This window comes from Erithacus rubecula (genome assembly GCF_903797595.1).
Source record: "Erithacus rubecula genome assembly, chromosome: 12".
Taxonomy (NCBI): Eukaryota; Metazoa; Chordata; class Aves; order Passeriformes; family Muscicapidae; genus Erithacus; species Erithacus rubecula.
Window position 1 is genome coordinate 14,216,071 of NC_136664.1, and position 16,574 is coordinate 14,232,644.

At 44.6% G+C, this 16,574-nt stretch overlaps 1 protein-coding gene and 1 long non-coding RNA gene across 2 annotated transcripts in view; both read left to right on the forward strand.

Moving 5' to 3' along the window:
* URI1 (URI1 prefoldin like chaperone) overlaps positions 1 to 7,788 on the forward strand; it is a 40,580-nt gene extending 32,792 nt beyond the window's left edge. Inside the window, exons 7-11 of the mRNA XM_079316076.1 lie at positions 1,208 to 1,388; positions 1,967 to 2,234; positions 2,797 to 2,939; positions 4,465 to 4,720; positions 6,974 to 7,788. Of these exons, the coding sequence (XP_079172202.1) occupies positions 1,208 to 1,388; positions 1,967 to 2,234; positions 2,797 to 2,939; positions 4,465 to 4,720; positions 6,974 to 7,162 (1,037 nt within the window). The 3' untranslated portion in view covers positions 7,163 to 7,788. The remainder of the gene's footprint in view (positions 1 to 1,207; positions 1,389 to 1,966; positions 2,235 to 2,796; positions 2,940 to 4,464; positions 4,721 to 6,973) is intronic.
* A 2,887-nt stretch (positions 7,789 to 10,675) lies between these two features.
* LOC306807174 lies at positions 10,676 to 12,451 on the forward strand. The gene is made up of 3 exons (XR_013775649.1): positions 10,676 to 10,716; positions 11,282 to 11,443; positions 12,328 to 12,451. It is a non-coding gene; the product is annotated as an uncharacterized lncRNA (long non-coding RNA).
* Positions 12,452 to 16,574: the final 4,123 nt, after the last annotated feature.

Here is a 16,574-nt window from a genome sequence, read left to right on the forward strand (position 1 = left end):
TAATGTTGCTGTTGAATTTGTATTTAACTCAGGATTAAAGTATAAGCTGACGTATTTGAATAAGGATATCTTTAAGCCATGAGTTCTTAAAATTAAAAAAAAAATGGCTGCACAGTTGGTTAATAGAGGTTTTAAAACACAAAGGATGCTGAGTAATGAGGACACTGAAATACTGTTGATTGGAATCACGAAGCAGTTGCATAAAGACCCACAGAGCCACTGGAGTCCCACTGCATTTGTGGCAGTGGTGGAAGGGGATGGCCCCTCATTCCTGGGAAGAGGGCAGGGAGCTTCCTTGGGAGCCTGCCTGGGGCTCTCTGGAGCAGGCAGTGCCCCCAGGAGTGCTGCTCTCAGGGAAAAGGGGTTAAACACACAGGCCTGCCCTTCACCCTGACAGGGCTGAAGCATTAGGATTTGTTCCCTATGTGCCAGACAGCACTCAGACAGGAAAAGGTATTCCCCATCCTCGATGGATGCACTGTTTTACCAGGGAGCAGGGCTTTTAAATGCCAGCAAGAACTTGTTACTGATTACTGTTCACTCACAAATGTGTATTTCAGGTCACCTCTGTGGCTTTAAATGGCTTTTATATTATTATTTCTGAAAGGCAGGGTTTTGTCTGATTTTCAGAATGGGTCTTTTTCACTAAATAAGTGATTGATAATGACTGGATTTTGATCAGATTTTCCAGGTGACTCTAGAGATGATTTTTAATGGTCTTCATTGTAAATTTTAAAAAAAGACTGCTCTTGAAATGTGACTGTTAAAAGTGAGCTAAAGCACAAACCAGGTTTGTCTTCCCAGTTAATAAAACCTGCTGTTAATGGGACAGTGAGCAAATGTCACATTCACATGTTGGTATCTATCAGATAAATCAAAATCTACTGTTTGGCACAAGAGGTAAAAACCCCTACATTGTAATAAAACTGTCACAGGATCAGTGTCTCCTGCTTTGTAAATAAACATCTCTGTTTTGCCTTGGTATTTCTGTAACATCCGGAGACTATTACCCTGTGCTGGTGCTCTGGTTCATTGACAGTTTCACTTAAACAGTTAAACAATAATTTGAAATGGAAAATGTTCTGCCCATATTCCTTAGTTCCTTTGTGAGTTTTTTCTCACCCCTCAGATGTTTTTTGTTGGATTTTTTTGTTGGATTTTTCAGTGGGTCACCTTAGTATTTGCATCTTATTTTTTTATTACACAGGAAAATACCGAACTGCTCACAAACCTCATTCAAAGCCAAAAGTATCAAATGTTTTTGAGGTAGATTTTCCAGCAAATGGAAGTGATACAAAGCCAATGGGCCGTTTTCAGTCAGAGGAGGAGCTGTGGGCCCGCTTAGAAGAGCTTGAGAGACAAGAAGAGATCCTTGGTGAACTTGACAGGTAAGCACTGCTGAGGCACAGGCAGGGCTGGAGTTCAGAGAGCTGTGAGTGTCAGGCTGTTGGTACACAGGGGTCTCACAACAGGGCAAATGGCTGACCACACAGATGGAATTAAATTATAGTAGGTGGAAGAAGGGTGGGACATGAACAAAGCACTCACTGCAACGCCAGAGCTCCTAAAATCTGCCTCTGTGCAACCACAGCAGTCCAGCCTTCTGGTATTTTTTCTTTAAGATGAAGAGGAGGAAGTGAAATTCATTTCCCACAAGCAGTGAAAAAAATCCTTAGTTTTCCATGTGGGAGTTATCCATTTAATGCTCAGTTGACTGCCTTAGGTCTATTCCAGTCCTTAAGCAATACATGGGTTGTTAGCCATGATGTCACAGTTTGGGTATTTCCAGTTGGTGTGGGAAGGACACAGTCATTGTTAGAGGGCACAGAGAAGTTTCACAGTCTGTCTAAAAATATAACACCTGGGTAAAGAAAGTTACATAGAGGTGAGTTCATATTTTTGTGTGTTTGTGTCTCTCAGGAGCGTGAATTGCCTCTGTTCACTGAGATATTTTTTCATTCCATAGGATGCCTGATGCAGTTGAGGAAAATGGAGAAGATGCAACCTCTTCTGAAGAGGAGAAGGAAGATAAGGAGACAGATGTGAATGGGATGTGTAGGGCAGAGGACTGTATTACTCAGGACAACTTCCATAAAGAACTTGCAAATTCAGACTTGTTTCTGGGCCAGGTTAATGGCTCGACTTACTATCACAGTGATGATGAAGATGACAGAGATGTTGGAGACAACTCGATTCCAACTATTTTTTTCTCTCACACTGTGGAGCCTAAAAGGGTTTGTACTTTATTTAATTTTTATCTTTTGCTCAAGAGATTATATAAAATACATGTGCCATATCTGAACCTGAAAATTTTAGATCTGTAGATATAGTAGAAGGCTAACTGGAGGTGACATTTGGGTTTTTTTCAAATTATTAAAAACCCACTCTTTAGATCTTGCAGTCCTAAATATGATATTAAAAAAAAAGATCTTCACATGTCTGCCTTGCTGTTCTGACTTCTAGCTGTTGTAAAAGGCAGTATCCTGTCTAGGAGTTTTTAAAGTGACTTCTTAACCTTTGAATAGCTCAGCTGTTGAGAAGAGCTTGAATAAGCAGACTGTCATATTTTATATGCAAAATATGTGCACATTAGGGCAAAGAAATGCCCCAGCCTAGTGCAAGTGGTAGAGAATAAATAGTGCACACTATGAATGTTACCATTTATACATTAGTTTAACTTACCTGTGCCTCCTAGTTCCCAACTGCTTGGATAAGAGAACGTCAGAATCAATTGATCTGCAGCCTGGTCATTGTTGCTTTTATGGTCTAGACTGTCATTTTGTATTCAATTTTCAGGTAAGAATAAACACAGGAAAAAATACCACTTTGAAATTCAGCGAAAAGAAGGAAGAGGCCAAGCGTAAAAGGAAGAGCAGCAGTGGCAATGGCCACACAACTCCAGAGCTGCCCAACATCAAAACCCCAGCAGACATTTACCGGTGGGTCATTTATGGTGCAGCTTTCCCCTGAGCAGACCTTCTCCTTTCTGCTCTGTCCACTTAGAGTGTGAAATCCTGCCTACAGTTTCCTGAAAGAAACAGCTGGAACTGAATTTACTTCTTAAAAATGAAAGTTTGTGCTTTCTGCATGATTGCTGTGCTTTCATATCCATAAAATATTTCTGAGCTTAGCGCTGCCTTTTCCAAATAGCAATTCTTCATTTACCTGCCTTTTCAGAGCTTTGAAATGGATGTAAATTTGCCAGTACATACCATCCTCAGAAAGGAATGCAACAATTACATATTTTTGGTTAATTTCCTGCCATTTTTTTCTGTGTTTGTTTTCAAACAGAACTGACCAGATCTACCAGTTGTAATACTCCTGCTTTCCTGGTTATTGATTTGCTGGGCTCTGTCTCTTCTTTCTGTGTCTCAAAACATACTCCGCTCTTTGTTTGCATAGTTACTTTTGAATTCCTCTCCCTGGCCTCAGTCTGTCATTTTCTGTATTCTCCATAAAAAGTACTGCTCACCTGAAGGACACTCACACACAGAGACGTGAAAATCAGTGCTGGGCTTAGGGGATTGTACAAAACACTAAGGTGACAGGATAGTTAAAACAAGTATTTAGGTCTGTAAAGATAAACACAGATACCTGTTGGGTTGATGGTGAAAATCCCACTGTTATTTGTGTACCTCAATATATTAAACATGTCACAAAGTGTGAAAAGTGGAACCACGTCCTCTAATTGCAGCTGCTGTGGCTCTGTCTTCTGTAGAGATGTATTTTATGAGTGCCTGATGAATAAAGCTGTTAGAAACAACTAACACCCCTAAAACTCATCCAGTCATTGGGCTCCTCCTTTACGAGTTTGATAAAATTGGCATTGTCTTCTCATTCTTCTCCACCCACCCTTGACTTTTTCAAGTCATGGAGAGGGAGCACAAGAGGCATCTTTGTCAGTTCACAGTCTGCTAATACTTGAAAAGTATCTTCCTGTTGATCTAATCTTAAAAGCTGATTTTTAAAATTTTTTTTCTAATTGAAAGCAGATTATGACACTTGTCAGGAAAAAGCTCCATCCTTTCCATGTGCAATGAATGTTTCAAATATTTGTTTTTGTATTCTACATTTGACAAGGACTTAACTCTAGAAAACATCCCTAAATTGTGATCTGATTTTCTGCAGAAACAACTCTGGTCATCATTTAGTTTACCTTTTTTCTAACTTTTTCCAACTCACACCTTTCTGTTTTCTAACATTGTTCAAAGAGCAATGTATTTTCTGCTGAAAGTAAGTACCAACTTAATGCTTGAATGAAGGGCATAACAGCATTCACTCTGCAGCACTGATTCTTGTACATTGGTAAATAAAGTGCCTCTGAAGGTACAGTATTGTGATTCTGCAGTGAAAAAGTTGGGAAGGCACATCATAATTAATTTGTACAAAAGACAAAGCAAGATCGCTGTAAATTTGTCATCTGATCCTGAAATGGTTTATTAAAGCTAACATTTTCCTTTCTAGAGTCTTTGTTGATGTTGTGAATGGAGAGTATGTCCCTCGTAAATCAATTTTGAAGTCTCGAAGCAGAGAGAACAGTGTTTGTAGCGATACCAGTGAGAACAGTGCTGCTGAGTTTGATGACAGACGAGTTCAGAGGAGTGTTAGCTATGATGAAGCCACTCAGAGTGACAACAGCGAAGGCATCCTGGAGGAAGAGGAGGGGGAAGGGCAGCAGCAGCTCCTGAAAAAGCTTCCTCCCTCTTCAGGGACAACTGAGGTACAGTTTTTAATTCATTATTGATTGTTGGCAGGGATAAAAATGAGAAATCTAATGATTGTAGATGCCTATACCATCTGTTTGATTTCTTTAAAATAATTTCCTAACTCCTACCTGGTTTGCTTCAGGAGGACATCCCAGGTGACAGGCCTCTGTCACACACATCCTAGGGGCAGAGGGAGGAGCTGCTCACATGCCTTCCCCAAGACTTGGATCTCTTCCATAAAGATCCAAAGAGTGGTCACTTACTGGTGAAACCTGTGTGCCAGGTCATCCTGACCATTTCAGTGCAGGAAGACAGCAGGATTTTAGACAAAAAGAGGGAAATCTGTGCTTTGTAACTGATGAAAGGGAAGAAGTGATTCTCTAACCTCTGTTGCACTTCTAGACAGCTGATGTCCAAGGAGTGTTTCAAGTTCAAAACACATAGCTGAATTACTATTTTGATGTGTCAATAGCAGAGAAATTGCCTGGTGGAAGGAAGCATTGCACCCCTGCTCATCCTACTCCAGACTAGGCATTAGTGATCCCAAACAAATTTGTTTACATATGTTTGGAAAGTTCAGGGCTTTGTCATAAAAGGAAGACAGTAAGATGTAAGGGAAAATGGACAGTTGCTTAGTGACTGGGTGAATGCAAGAATTAAATGTAGAAAGTCGTGGCACAATGTGTTCATTTCTCTTTTGTAAGAACTTAACACTAATTTTTTCCAACTAGATAAAACTTGAGTCTTCAGTAGTTCTTAGTGCAGTGAACAAGTTCAATGAATACACTATTTTTACAAAAATTATTTTGGACAATAAGTGAATTCTTCATAAAAGCTATTGTTTATCACCATTTTTCATGCAAACAGCTACAGATGTATCCAGGCACGATGTGAAGATTCATGATGGAAAATTTATCTGTGGAGTTAGCACTCCACATTGTATACTTTCTGGAATATATTTGCTGTATTTTTATAACACATCTAAATACACTTTAGATGTTACCCATCAGTCTGAATCAGGCATGATTATTCTGTACAATGTAATGTGTTTTCTAAGCACCTGAAGGAGATTGAGCAAAAAACTCCAGTCAGATGTGCTTCCCTAAATGCTGTTGTTTTGCTTTTGGTTGTTTTTTCTGGGTGTTTGAAATCCATTATTTCTCCATTACCATTTGCAACACAGTAACTTTTTTTTTTTTTTTAATTTCTAATTTTACCACAATCACTTAGTTTGTGCTTTGCTTACCTGTTTTTGAAAATGAGCTTCTTGTTAGATTAACAGGGCTGTACAGGCACAGCTTTAGGCACACTTGGGCTATTGGAGCAGAAAACAAAAAAGAACTGCTTTTTTTGCATGTCCTGCAAGAAGAGAATGGCCAGTTTGTTTTGCTTTGTTTTTCTTGGTAACTGAGTTATGAAAAAGCAGAATTAAGCATAGTGACTGAATCTGGTGTGCATTCCTTTGTGCCCAGCATGAGCATCAGACCTTGGATGTGAACTGCTTCCCCTTGTCCTTGGGCATGCTGAATTCTCTGTTTTCAATACATAGTGGAGTGATTTGTTCTTAAATATGTTTATGAAAAGTAGTTCTGAGCTGCTTGTTTTCCAAGAACCATGGTCATTTCTTTGCTAAGTTGAAAAGGATTGTCACATAATTGGCTGCATATAAATTGCAATTTTTAAACATTAAATGTTTTTATTAGGCCTTTTACAGAGAGAAATAGTTGGAAGCAAGTTTGCTGTTCTCTTAAATATAAATTGCTTTCACCATTTTTGATCATATTTGGTAGGGAGAAAAGAAGAAACAAAATATGTGATTGTCAGTTTGTATGTAGTGTTTCAGCTTGATGCAGTTAGAAGATATTATGTCATTAAATGACGTATGATGGAAATGCTGACATCAACTTAGCAAAGTGTCTCCATTTCCTACCCAAAATGAAACTGTATTACATCAGCTGTTTTATTTCTTGAGTGTGTGTCAGTGAGGAAGTACATTTTTACATCATTTATGCAGTAGGAATGAGATTAAGTAGTACTACTTTTAAGATACTGTCTTTCATTCAGTCATCTTGGAACAAGCTATATTTTGAGGTTAATTACAATGTGGTTACTTATGCAGGCAACAATCATTGATTTAAGGGTATTTCTTTACTTTTGATTAGAAGAAATAACAATTCTAATCAGGCTAATATAGGGTAATGACCTTATGGGCATAGCTTCACATTTGCATTTTATTAGCTCATTCTGAGTATTCTGTTCTGTTGTAGGCATTTTCTGGAACTGTCATAGAGAAGGAGCCTTTGTCTCCCTCCTTCATACCCCACCCAGTGCTCGCTCACCCCGTGCTGCCGACCATTCTGGAGCGCAAATCAGAGGAGCTTTCGTCCGACGCCCCAGAAGAGCCTGTCAGGAGGATTTCCAAATTCAGAGCTGCCAGGATGCAGCAGACTCAGTAGGTGCTGCCTAGCCCAAGCAGGAGGGCTCTTGCCTGGTTTCACCTCTGGAGATTATATAAAGCCTTCTCCATAGCACCCACCCAGTTCCCAGGGTGTCCTGTGGTAATTTGGCGCCAGTTATCTCCTCAACGTTTACTGGCAGCATTAGGAAAACAAACACTTCAATGTTTGAACACTTGGGTATTCATCTTATTTTGTCGGTTTCCCTATGTGCTGTCAGCACCTTTGTATATGTTTGCCTTATGATAGCAGCACTTGGGTTCTTTTTCGAAAACTGTTCCTTACATACATTGTTTTTGTGTTTAAACCTAAATACAGGCAGTTTTGTGCCAGCTGTGATGTTCTACATACCATATGGACCATTTTAAGGAAACTTTTCACATTTCAAATAGATTCACCAATTATATTACATTACTTGCTTTAGCATTTTAAGACACACTTGTATTCACATTGCTGTAGGTTTTGCGACTAGGTGTCTGCTAAAAGTTTTTTTCCTTCTTTCAAACCTCTCTGATATCTCACTGTACAGGTCTATAAAATGCCAGGTTCATGTACATTGCAGGGAAGTTTCTTTGATGGAAAAGGGTATTTTGTAAAATTAAATTTTCAGTAAAAAAGCTGTGAAACTCGTGTGGTTTTTGTTGCTTTACTACTAATTTGGAAGCACCACAGAGAGGTTTTTATTTTGAACTTGCATTTCTAGCTTGAAGTGTTTACTACCACATGGACATGAAAGCAGTCCATTCTCTTCTGCCATTGTGTTTTAACCTCCTGCTAATGAATGTCCATGGAAATTGAATGCTCTTAAGGAGAGAAGCATAAACTCGGACTCTTGATTACAAAATCTCCTAGTTCTTTTGTATACTCAGAAAACATTGTAATTGTCTTGGGAATGCCCAGAGGGAGTCAGTACTAAGAAAAAATGTCTTAATGCTTCAGCTTTATTTCAAAATGCAACAGCACTGTGGCACTCAGGGTACAGTTTGGTGTATCCTTCTCGTGACTGAGAGCAGTCCTGGCTTCAGGATTCCCTGCCCAGCAGCTCCTTCCAATCTTCTTCCCATCCCATTTTGCTGACGCAGCTTTTGTTGTATGGGGCCACCCCTTGAGTGATAGTAGGTGACAGAGATGGGCTTTAAAAACAAACAGCTGGGTTTGGGTTGATTTTTTTTTCATTAGTGTGTGGGTTTTGAACCTAGTGAGTTTCCTAATCTCTCAGGATGTCTGTATCTGCACAAGGAGAGAGGTTGTATGTTGAGCAAGGACAAGGGAAAAGGATGGCAGAGAACATGGGGAGCTGGAGTACCTTCAACTGATGGTGCTTTCCAGCTGACACCTTAAGCCCCAGCCTAAAAAGTGAGGCAGGAAGACTTGGGAGGGGTAAGGAGGGACTGTGACTGTAAATGGGTAGCCTGAGAGCCATCAGCGTCTGATTTTCCAAATCTTGGCAAGCAGGGCACCAGCTAGTGCTGTTTCCTCACCTTCCCCCTACAATAACCACCTCATACCTGGATCTTTGCTCTCAGATCACAGCAGATGAGCTCATGGTGTGGCTTTGGAACAGAACCACCAGCTCCCCCTTGTCTTAACACTCCTCTCTCTCTTTTTGAAAGGGGGGTAGAGGCACTGGAACTTCTTTCCAAGGTGACTTTTAAAGTAAGCAGAGGCACTCTGTGGAACTCTGCTGTCCCCTGCTCGGAGTCTGGGAAGCCACAGTGGTTTCATGGGCAGAAAGCACTGTCCAAGTGTGGCAGCAGGAGGACAGGAGGGGCTCTGCTGGGGGAGCAGCCCACCACAAGTGGGGGCCACATTTCCCCCTCAGGACAGAGCAAATTGCTTGTCTGCAGGAAGAGCTGCAGGGACAGTTGAGCAGCCCCCTGTGCTGTGAGGGGGCAAGCACTGCTCCAGCACGTCCTGAGAGTCACGGTGAAAGTGTTAATGATTTACTTGATTCATGCTCAAATGCGGATTTTTTTTTTTTTTAAAGCATATTGCATTAGTACTAAAATAAGCCATCAATGCCAGTCCACCCTCTATTCACGGCTAAATATTTAAAGGAGGTTATTTATAGCTTCTTTAATGAATTCTTGGCTAAACAAAATGAAATTATGTCCTAGAAAAGTAGAAGCTATTTTGTAACCAGAACAGTGCAACTGTAAAATATAGTTCCATGAATATGTATTTTAAATAACAAGGGGTTGAGATCCAAGACTACCAGACATGGGTAATTAGAGGAAAACTGAGAGAAAGAAAGAAAGGGGGAGAGAGAGAAAGAGAGAAACCCCTTTGAAAAGATTTATTTAGATATCTTCTAAAATACTTCCCACTTCAAGTTACTTCAGCAAACCAAATGCCCCTTGTCACCATAGATCAGTTTAAAATAAAAATTAATTCCTTGCTTGTTTTCTTTTTTTCTCCCCTCCCCTTTTTTCACATCCCTGCTCACGGGAAAAAGTAGGATAAATGCACCTTGGGTTTTAATGAATTATGGCCTCGGTTCAGGGAAGCATCCTTACTCCGGAATGCACTTTGGCATGTGCTTATGTCTCAAAGATTTTGTAAAGAAGAATGGATTTAACCACATGCTTAAAACTAAGCACATGAGTGTTTTCCCTAATAGGGAGCCTGAGTGTGTCTGTTCCTTTCTGCAGTATATTTAATTGTCAGAGGGCTCACAGGCTGGAATGAGCCTTCGTCTTTCCTCTCTTCACTTGGGCTTGAGCAGCAGACTCACTGGCAGTGCCTAGAGCAAGAGAGATGGCTGTAGGCGTTTTATAGAATGTTTACAAACACCAAAGAACAACAAAAAATATTTAAATCTATCAAAGCAGATAAAAATCTAAGCAGTAAAAAGCAATCATGTGAAGGCCTGTCTCTGTGAGGACTTAAAATTTGCTTTCTCTGCAACACTGGAGCCAAGAAGTGCTGCAGGTGACCACCAACACATGGGTGAAGTAAACATGGGATGGAGCAACAGATGCCCAAACTGGAGGCATGAAGGGCTCCTGGGGGGAACTTCATCTTCATATGCCTTTTTGCCCCCAGTGCTACTGTTTGAATTTTTACTAAAGTAATAATAAGGGTACATTTTAATTCAGAAATCCCTTGGGTGACTTCGTGCTGCTGCAAGGCTCCGTGTCTGCTGGGGATGCTGCTGGGCATGGGGGTGAGGATGGGCTGTTGGCTTTCCCAGTGCTCCCAAAGGTTTTTTGGCGTGTCCTCAGCAGCAGTGTGGCCTGGCTGGGGCAGCTGTGCCTCGATGGCACAGGCTGTGAGGTGTGGCAGCAGCCACAGGGACACGGCCATGTGTGTCCCATCGCCCACACAGCCCTCTGTGCTGGTTGCATCAATCAGGCACTGCAAATGGGAGAAAAGCACCTGCCCTTAAATCCTCAACTGCCCCCAGGTGTGTTGGGCACCTGCCCGTACCCAGCTCGCTGCTCGCTGGTGCTGTGCTGGGGGAGCTGCAGGGAGGAGGAGAAGGTGCCGAGTGCCGGGAGGAGAGAGCCGTCTGGAGCCAATTCTGGGGTACCTGACCCATCTCCCTCTCCCGGGTAAGGCGAGCTGCACTTTGCGCTTTCCACTGCTCACTTCGGGCATCTAACGCGGCAGAGCTTTGGGTGTCTCACGAATGTCTAAACCAGCTGTTTTGGTGTTCATTTTAACTAAGTGATTTATGCCGCAAAAAACGAGCTGGGATTAAAAGAAATCAGATGTGTGCGTTTGGAATGCAGCGCCTCTGTGTTACAAATAGCTCCTCTCTAACCCACATTAACCCCACGATACGTGAATTTTGCCAACTCCCGCTGCGTCTTTTAAATCAAGCCCAGCAAATCGTTCCCGGGTGCGCTGAGAGGCGAGCGTTCCCTTCCCTTCCCTTCCCTTCCCTTCCCTTCCCTTCCCTTCCCTTCCCTTCCCTTCCCTTCCCTTCCCTTCCCTTCCCTTCCCTTCCCTTCCCTTCCCTTCCCTTCCCTTCCCTTCCCTTCCCTTCCCTCCCCTCCCCTCCCCTCCCCTCCCCTCCCGTCCCTGCAGGTGCGGGCGCTGGCCGGGAGGGGGCGCTGGCGGGCGCGGCGGAGAGCTGCCAGTCAGGCGCTGATTTATTATTCATTTGTGTTATAGGTGGGGTGTGCAGACAGTTACTGTAATAATTACCCGGACTGGAGCGTTTCCTTGGCAACCGGGGTTTTTTTCTCCATTCATGCTGTTGCGGAGAGTACGCCTGTAAAGCATGACATTGCTGTATTCGGGGGTTTGTTGCCCTCCCGCTGCTCCGGGTTTGAGGTTAGTTACAGCATCACAAGGTGCTCTCGAGCATAAAAAGCTCAGGCTGGGATTAAAGCACGCAGGGAACGCTAGCGCCAAGTCTTTCCTTCCGCTGTCTCACTTTTAAGTAACAAGGTTATAAAAATGCAAATGCCATCTTGGGGTTGTTAATAACTAATATTGGGAAGAATTCCTGCAAGTTGTAAAATTTTTTTTTTTTTTTTTTTTTTAAACAAAACCAAGCCCAGGTGAGGCGGCTCCTTGTGTTTTACGCCGGTCTTGTGGAAATAATGTTTGCAAAAAAAGAGACTTGCAGCTTGATCCAGCCTTGCGGTGTTTGGCGTCATAAATCAATGGGAACTGCTCCATGCAGCTAATGATAAGGTGGTATTTGTTGTTTATCCTGCTTTATGGTAATGGTTTGGGAGGAGGAGGGTGCTGTGTCCTTCCTGAAGGAGCAGGAGTAATCTTTGGTGTGGTAACGGAGTAACAGAAACCACATCTATTATCAGAGATCTATAAATGAATCATATTATCCTACATTTTTAGGCTTACTAGAGCGCTCATTTTCAGAAACTTACATCAAGCACTGTGCAAGGATGAAAAGTAGTATTTTTCCATCCCTGCTGCACGAGGCAGAGGGAATTCATGATGCAATCTAGCACCGAGATGGGGAATTTTCACCCGTTAAAATTTCTAAGTAAGATGCTAAAACATGATTACATTTGGAAGGATTGTAATCTGCCAGCAGTGTGCCCCTCTCAGAAGGGTGGGCTGGGGATTAATGGGGCGACCCCGTGCTCTGGGATCCCATCTTGTCCGTGAAGTTATCTCTTGGAAAGGTTAATGATGATACTAAAGTAAAAAAACCAGCCTCTGAAACATCCTCCCTCTATTCCCAGCTGTCCTGTGCTTGCAGAAAAATTCCCCAGCCACCACCTGTCCGGGGTTACACTTGTGGAGGTGCATCCCTGTGGGGACTGTGCACCCACTGCTGCCCTGCCCGGGTGACAAATCCCGGGTTCCAGCCACAAAGGGCAGCTGGGGAGGAGAGTCTGCCTGGCCTCTGCTTGGGGTGAAATGGGCTGAGTGTCCTGCAGCCCCAGGGCCAAGCAGCCCCTGGCAGGGACACTGGGTGCCTGCAGCCAGCTGCAGGGACTGGGGCTTGCAGCAGGGGCTGCCTTTTCCCCTGGGGCAGGACCAGGGCTGAGCATTGCAGGATGATGCTGTGGGTCCCAGCAGTGCCACTCTGGGGCTGTGTAGGGTCTGGCACGAGCCCCCACAGCATCTCCAGCCCAGGGCATCCCCCAAATTCCTCCACGAACCCCATCCCAGCCAGGATCCCACTCAGCAGCCCCCCCCAGTCCCTGCCAGGGCCCAGGGAGCGCCCGGGGGTGCAGGGAGCCACTGGGGCTGCGCTGCCAGAGGTGCCTGGGCGAGCTGGCTGCAATACTTGGGTTGTCATCAATGCAAATCATTCACACTAATTCCTTCAGATTTGGATTTAAGTTTTAAAGAAAGCTTCAAGTTACCTCAAAATAGCTTAGTAATTATTTTAATAACTTGTGTGAGCAGGAACAATACCCACAGTGTCAATTCTGGCTCGCAAAATGTTTTTTTCAACTGTTCTGAGGAAAAAAACAGCGAACAGTTCAACAGCTTAAATACAAGCGAGTGGATCTCTGGAGATTAATCTGTCTGGTGTTCCTCAGGTAAAGACTTCTGCACAATTTAACAAAGGAAATAATTTTCCTATTTTTATAATGCATGTCTCTCTGTGGTATAAATTACTAAAACCACGCTGCTTATCCCCAGTAATGTTATAGATGCAGATAATTTACTGTGTATCACGTTATCAGTTCATTAAAGAGATGCAATAAAATCATTATTTACTAAGAAACAGCAACCCTTGCAATATCTTGTCAGAGAAATTGGCTGATGCAAGAGGATCATATTTAAGCCTATATTCACAATAGCCCTTTAAACATTTCATCTGCTTCCCGCTTGAGTTGCGGGAGGGAGCCGCTCTGCCCGCAGCCCCTGGGCGGCCGCAGCAAAGTTGAGCTCAGCCGGTCCAGCCCTGCCAGAGCCCGGCCCAGCCCAGCATCCCACCCCGGGCACCCCCGGGCCCGGCCCCGCGGCGCTGCTCCCGCCCCTCCCCAAAGGCTGCCAAAATATTAAGGGAGGTTTAGGCATTTCCTACCCCATCCCCCTCTTCTCCTCTGCCTAAAGATTACTCTGCATCCTAGACAAAGGAAATATTTAAACTGTTAAATCTGAACAAAGATACAGTCTGCGTATGACTTCTCTGAAGCCCTATAAAAATTCTTTAAAATTGCCTATTCACTCAAATTTACTGAGTGTAGCAAAAATGTCAAAGGCATAAAGTCAGAGAAGATTGAATAAAATAATGCAGAAAGACAGATTAGTCATGCACAGACCCACACAGCCTTTCACAGCACACAATACCACTTTTTATTACCGCTCTATCTTTACAAAGACTATGTTCAATACATAGAGGATGATACATGGTCAGTCATGTAATCTGCCTTTGATTCCAAGACTCATTTATCTGGGCCCTTTTCACAAAGACATTGATGAGAGATTTCAGTGTTTTCAGTGCATTGTTTTATTTATCATATATAATGGCTGGTGGAAAAAAATAGGAATTATGTCAGAGATCCTGCATAAAGGAGTTGTATAAAAGACTCAGTGACAAAGTTTGGTAAGACACATAGTGGCTCAGCTCAGGCACGCTGGTCTCTCTCCAGCCCTGTCCCCCTCCTCAAGCACTTTGAATATTGACAGCTGTCAAAAACCCCGAGGAGGGACACTGCCCCCCACCCTGCCTGCTCCCACAGCCTGCACGGGGCTGTCTCAAAATTAACAATTTTTCTGTGCTTTTAAATTTGAGCAATATTTTAATTGTTATTTTTAGCGATCTGGATTTATTATTTATACATTCACCAAAGAAAAGAGTCAGTCACAGTTTTGTATCTTGCAAATTTAATAAAGAACAGCCCTTAAGATAGAATTTCTCAGTCTGCCAGGATTGACAAAAGCCAGCTAATGCAGAAATGTCAACAGCAAACCTCATCAGCAGCCCCACCATGCCTTGCAATCAAGGCAAAGCTATGGCTTTACATAAACAATAATATATAGCTATCTAAATATCTGTGTGTGTGTGTGGAGATGCCACCTGAGCTGTGGGAGGAGGAAGGGATGTGGTGCCTGGGCTCGGTGCTGCTGGCTCTCTGCTCTGTGCACAGCGGGTTTTTGGGGGGCTGATGCTCATCCTGTGGGATGGGGAGCCCCGTGCTGGGAAGTGCTGCAGTAAATCCAGAGTGAGCCCTTTAGTGTTCTTCCAGATTCACACCAAACAAGTGGGGCTGCTTTGCCCCTTTGGACTGGCATTTAGTGCATGTGAGGGATTTGTTTTCTCCTGCACAGGGAGTGATGGAGGTGGTTTGACCAACGCCTGCTCCCCACCCAAAATACAGCCAGAGCTGCCCTGAGCGGGCAGTGCAGGAGGGCAGGGGTGAGGCTTTATTAAATACCACACCACTGGCTCCTGTGCACTTAAATCACCATCCCACTTTCAAAACCTCTTTCAAAAAGTGTCCCTGTAGCTTCTGGGGAAGCGAGGCTTTCCCTGAAGGCATCAGAGGTGGGGAGAGCAGGGGTGAGCCCCGCACGTCAGGAGGGTCCCAGGCTGCAGCATCCCTGCCTGGTGCTGCAGGGCTGTGGCACCCTCGGAGGGCCTGAGTGAGGGTCTGCAGTGGGAATTAGCTGGAATCCCAGCAGGTTCAGGCCCCCAGCGAGGTCTCCCAGGGAGCAGGCAGAATGGCCGAATTTGGAAATTATGTAGCAGCACTGTACATCCAGATGTGAGTTCTTCTATGGGGCTGGCAGAGATAAATCACGGAGGTATCCTTGACAAATATAGTAGCTTCCACTCAGGGCACAGTGTTAACCTGCACTTAAGGCTGAGGCACATGATTTAATAGGGACAGACTCGGCGGCTAAAGAAAAATCTCGTGAAGAGAAAAACGGGATGGCGATGTCAGTGGGGTTGGGGTGGCAGTGGCAGCCCGGGAGAGGGATGGGCTGAGCTGCTCTGGCTGTGTGCCCGCGGGTGAGGGGCTGGGGATGGAGATGCGGGGACCATGGCAGGGCTGGGATGGGATGGAGCCGTGGGACCATGGCAGGGCTGAGGATGGGATGGAGCTGCAGGGTGGGCAGGGCTGGGGTGGGATGGTGCTGTGGGACCATGGCAGGGCTGGGATGGGATGGTGCCGTGGGACTCACGGCAGGGCTGGGATGGGATGGAGCTGCAGGGTGGGCAGGGCTGGGGATGGGATGGTGCTGTGGGACTCACGGCAGGGCTGGGATGGGATGGAGCTGCAGGGTGGGCAGGGCTGGGGATGGGATGGTGCTGTGGGACCATGGCAGGGCTGGGGATGGGATGGAGCTGCAGGGTGGGCAGGGCTGGGATGGGATGGAGCTGCAGGGTGGGCAGGGCTGGGGATGGGATGGAGCTGTGGGACCATGGCAGGGCTGGGGTGGGATGGAGCTGCAGGGTGGACAGGGCTGGGGATGGGATGGTGCTGTGGGACCATGGCAGGGCTGGGGTGGGATGGGATGGAGCTGCTGGGACCATGGCAGGGCTGGGGTGGGATGGTGCCGTGGGACTCACGGCAGGCTCGGTCCCTTTAACCGAGGGGAGTGATGGAGAGCCCGGCGCTGCCGCTCCGAGAGCCCCTGTAATATAGTGCTGTGCAGCTGCAACTTAGATCGTGAGGAAAACAAAATGGGCCGACTGAAATGGAAACTTTTGTTACTTATAATGTTAATGAAACCAGTTTATCAGGCAGCGCAGAGGAAGTGGAATATTTAGTGCCATTTAATGTCTAATCATCAGCATTTCTTTGAATAAATCACATTACATTGTCTAAAACCTGAAAAGACGAAGCTGTAATAATTTTTAATATGTTGTAGTTTCATTAAAGGGACACCCTGTTTGCCATCTAGCCCTGTGTGTCTTTGGGGAGGCTGTACACGACGTGGAAGTGTGTTTGGCAGGTTCTGGCACGGCTTGGTGACACTGTGACTCGGCTGTGGCGTGGCCACACTGCAGAGCTGGGGGTCC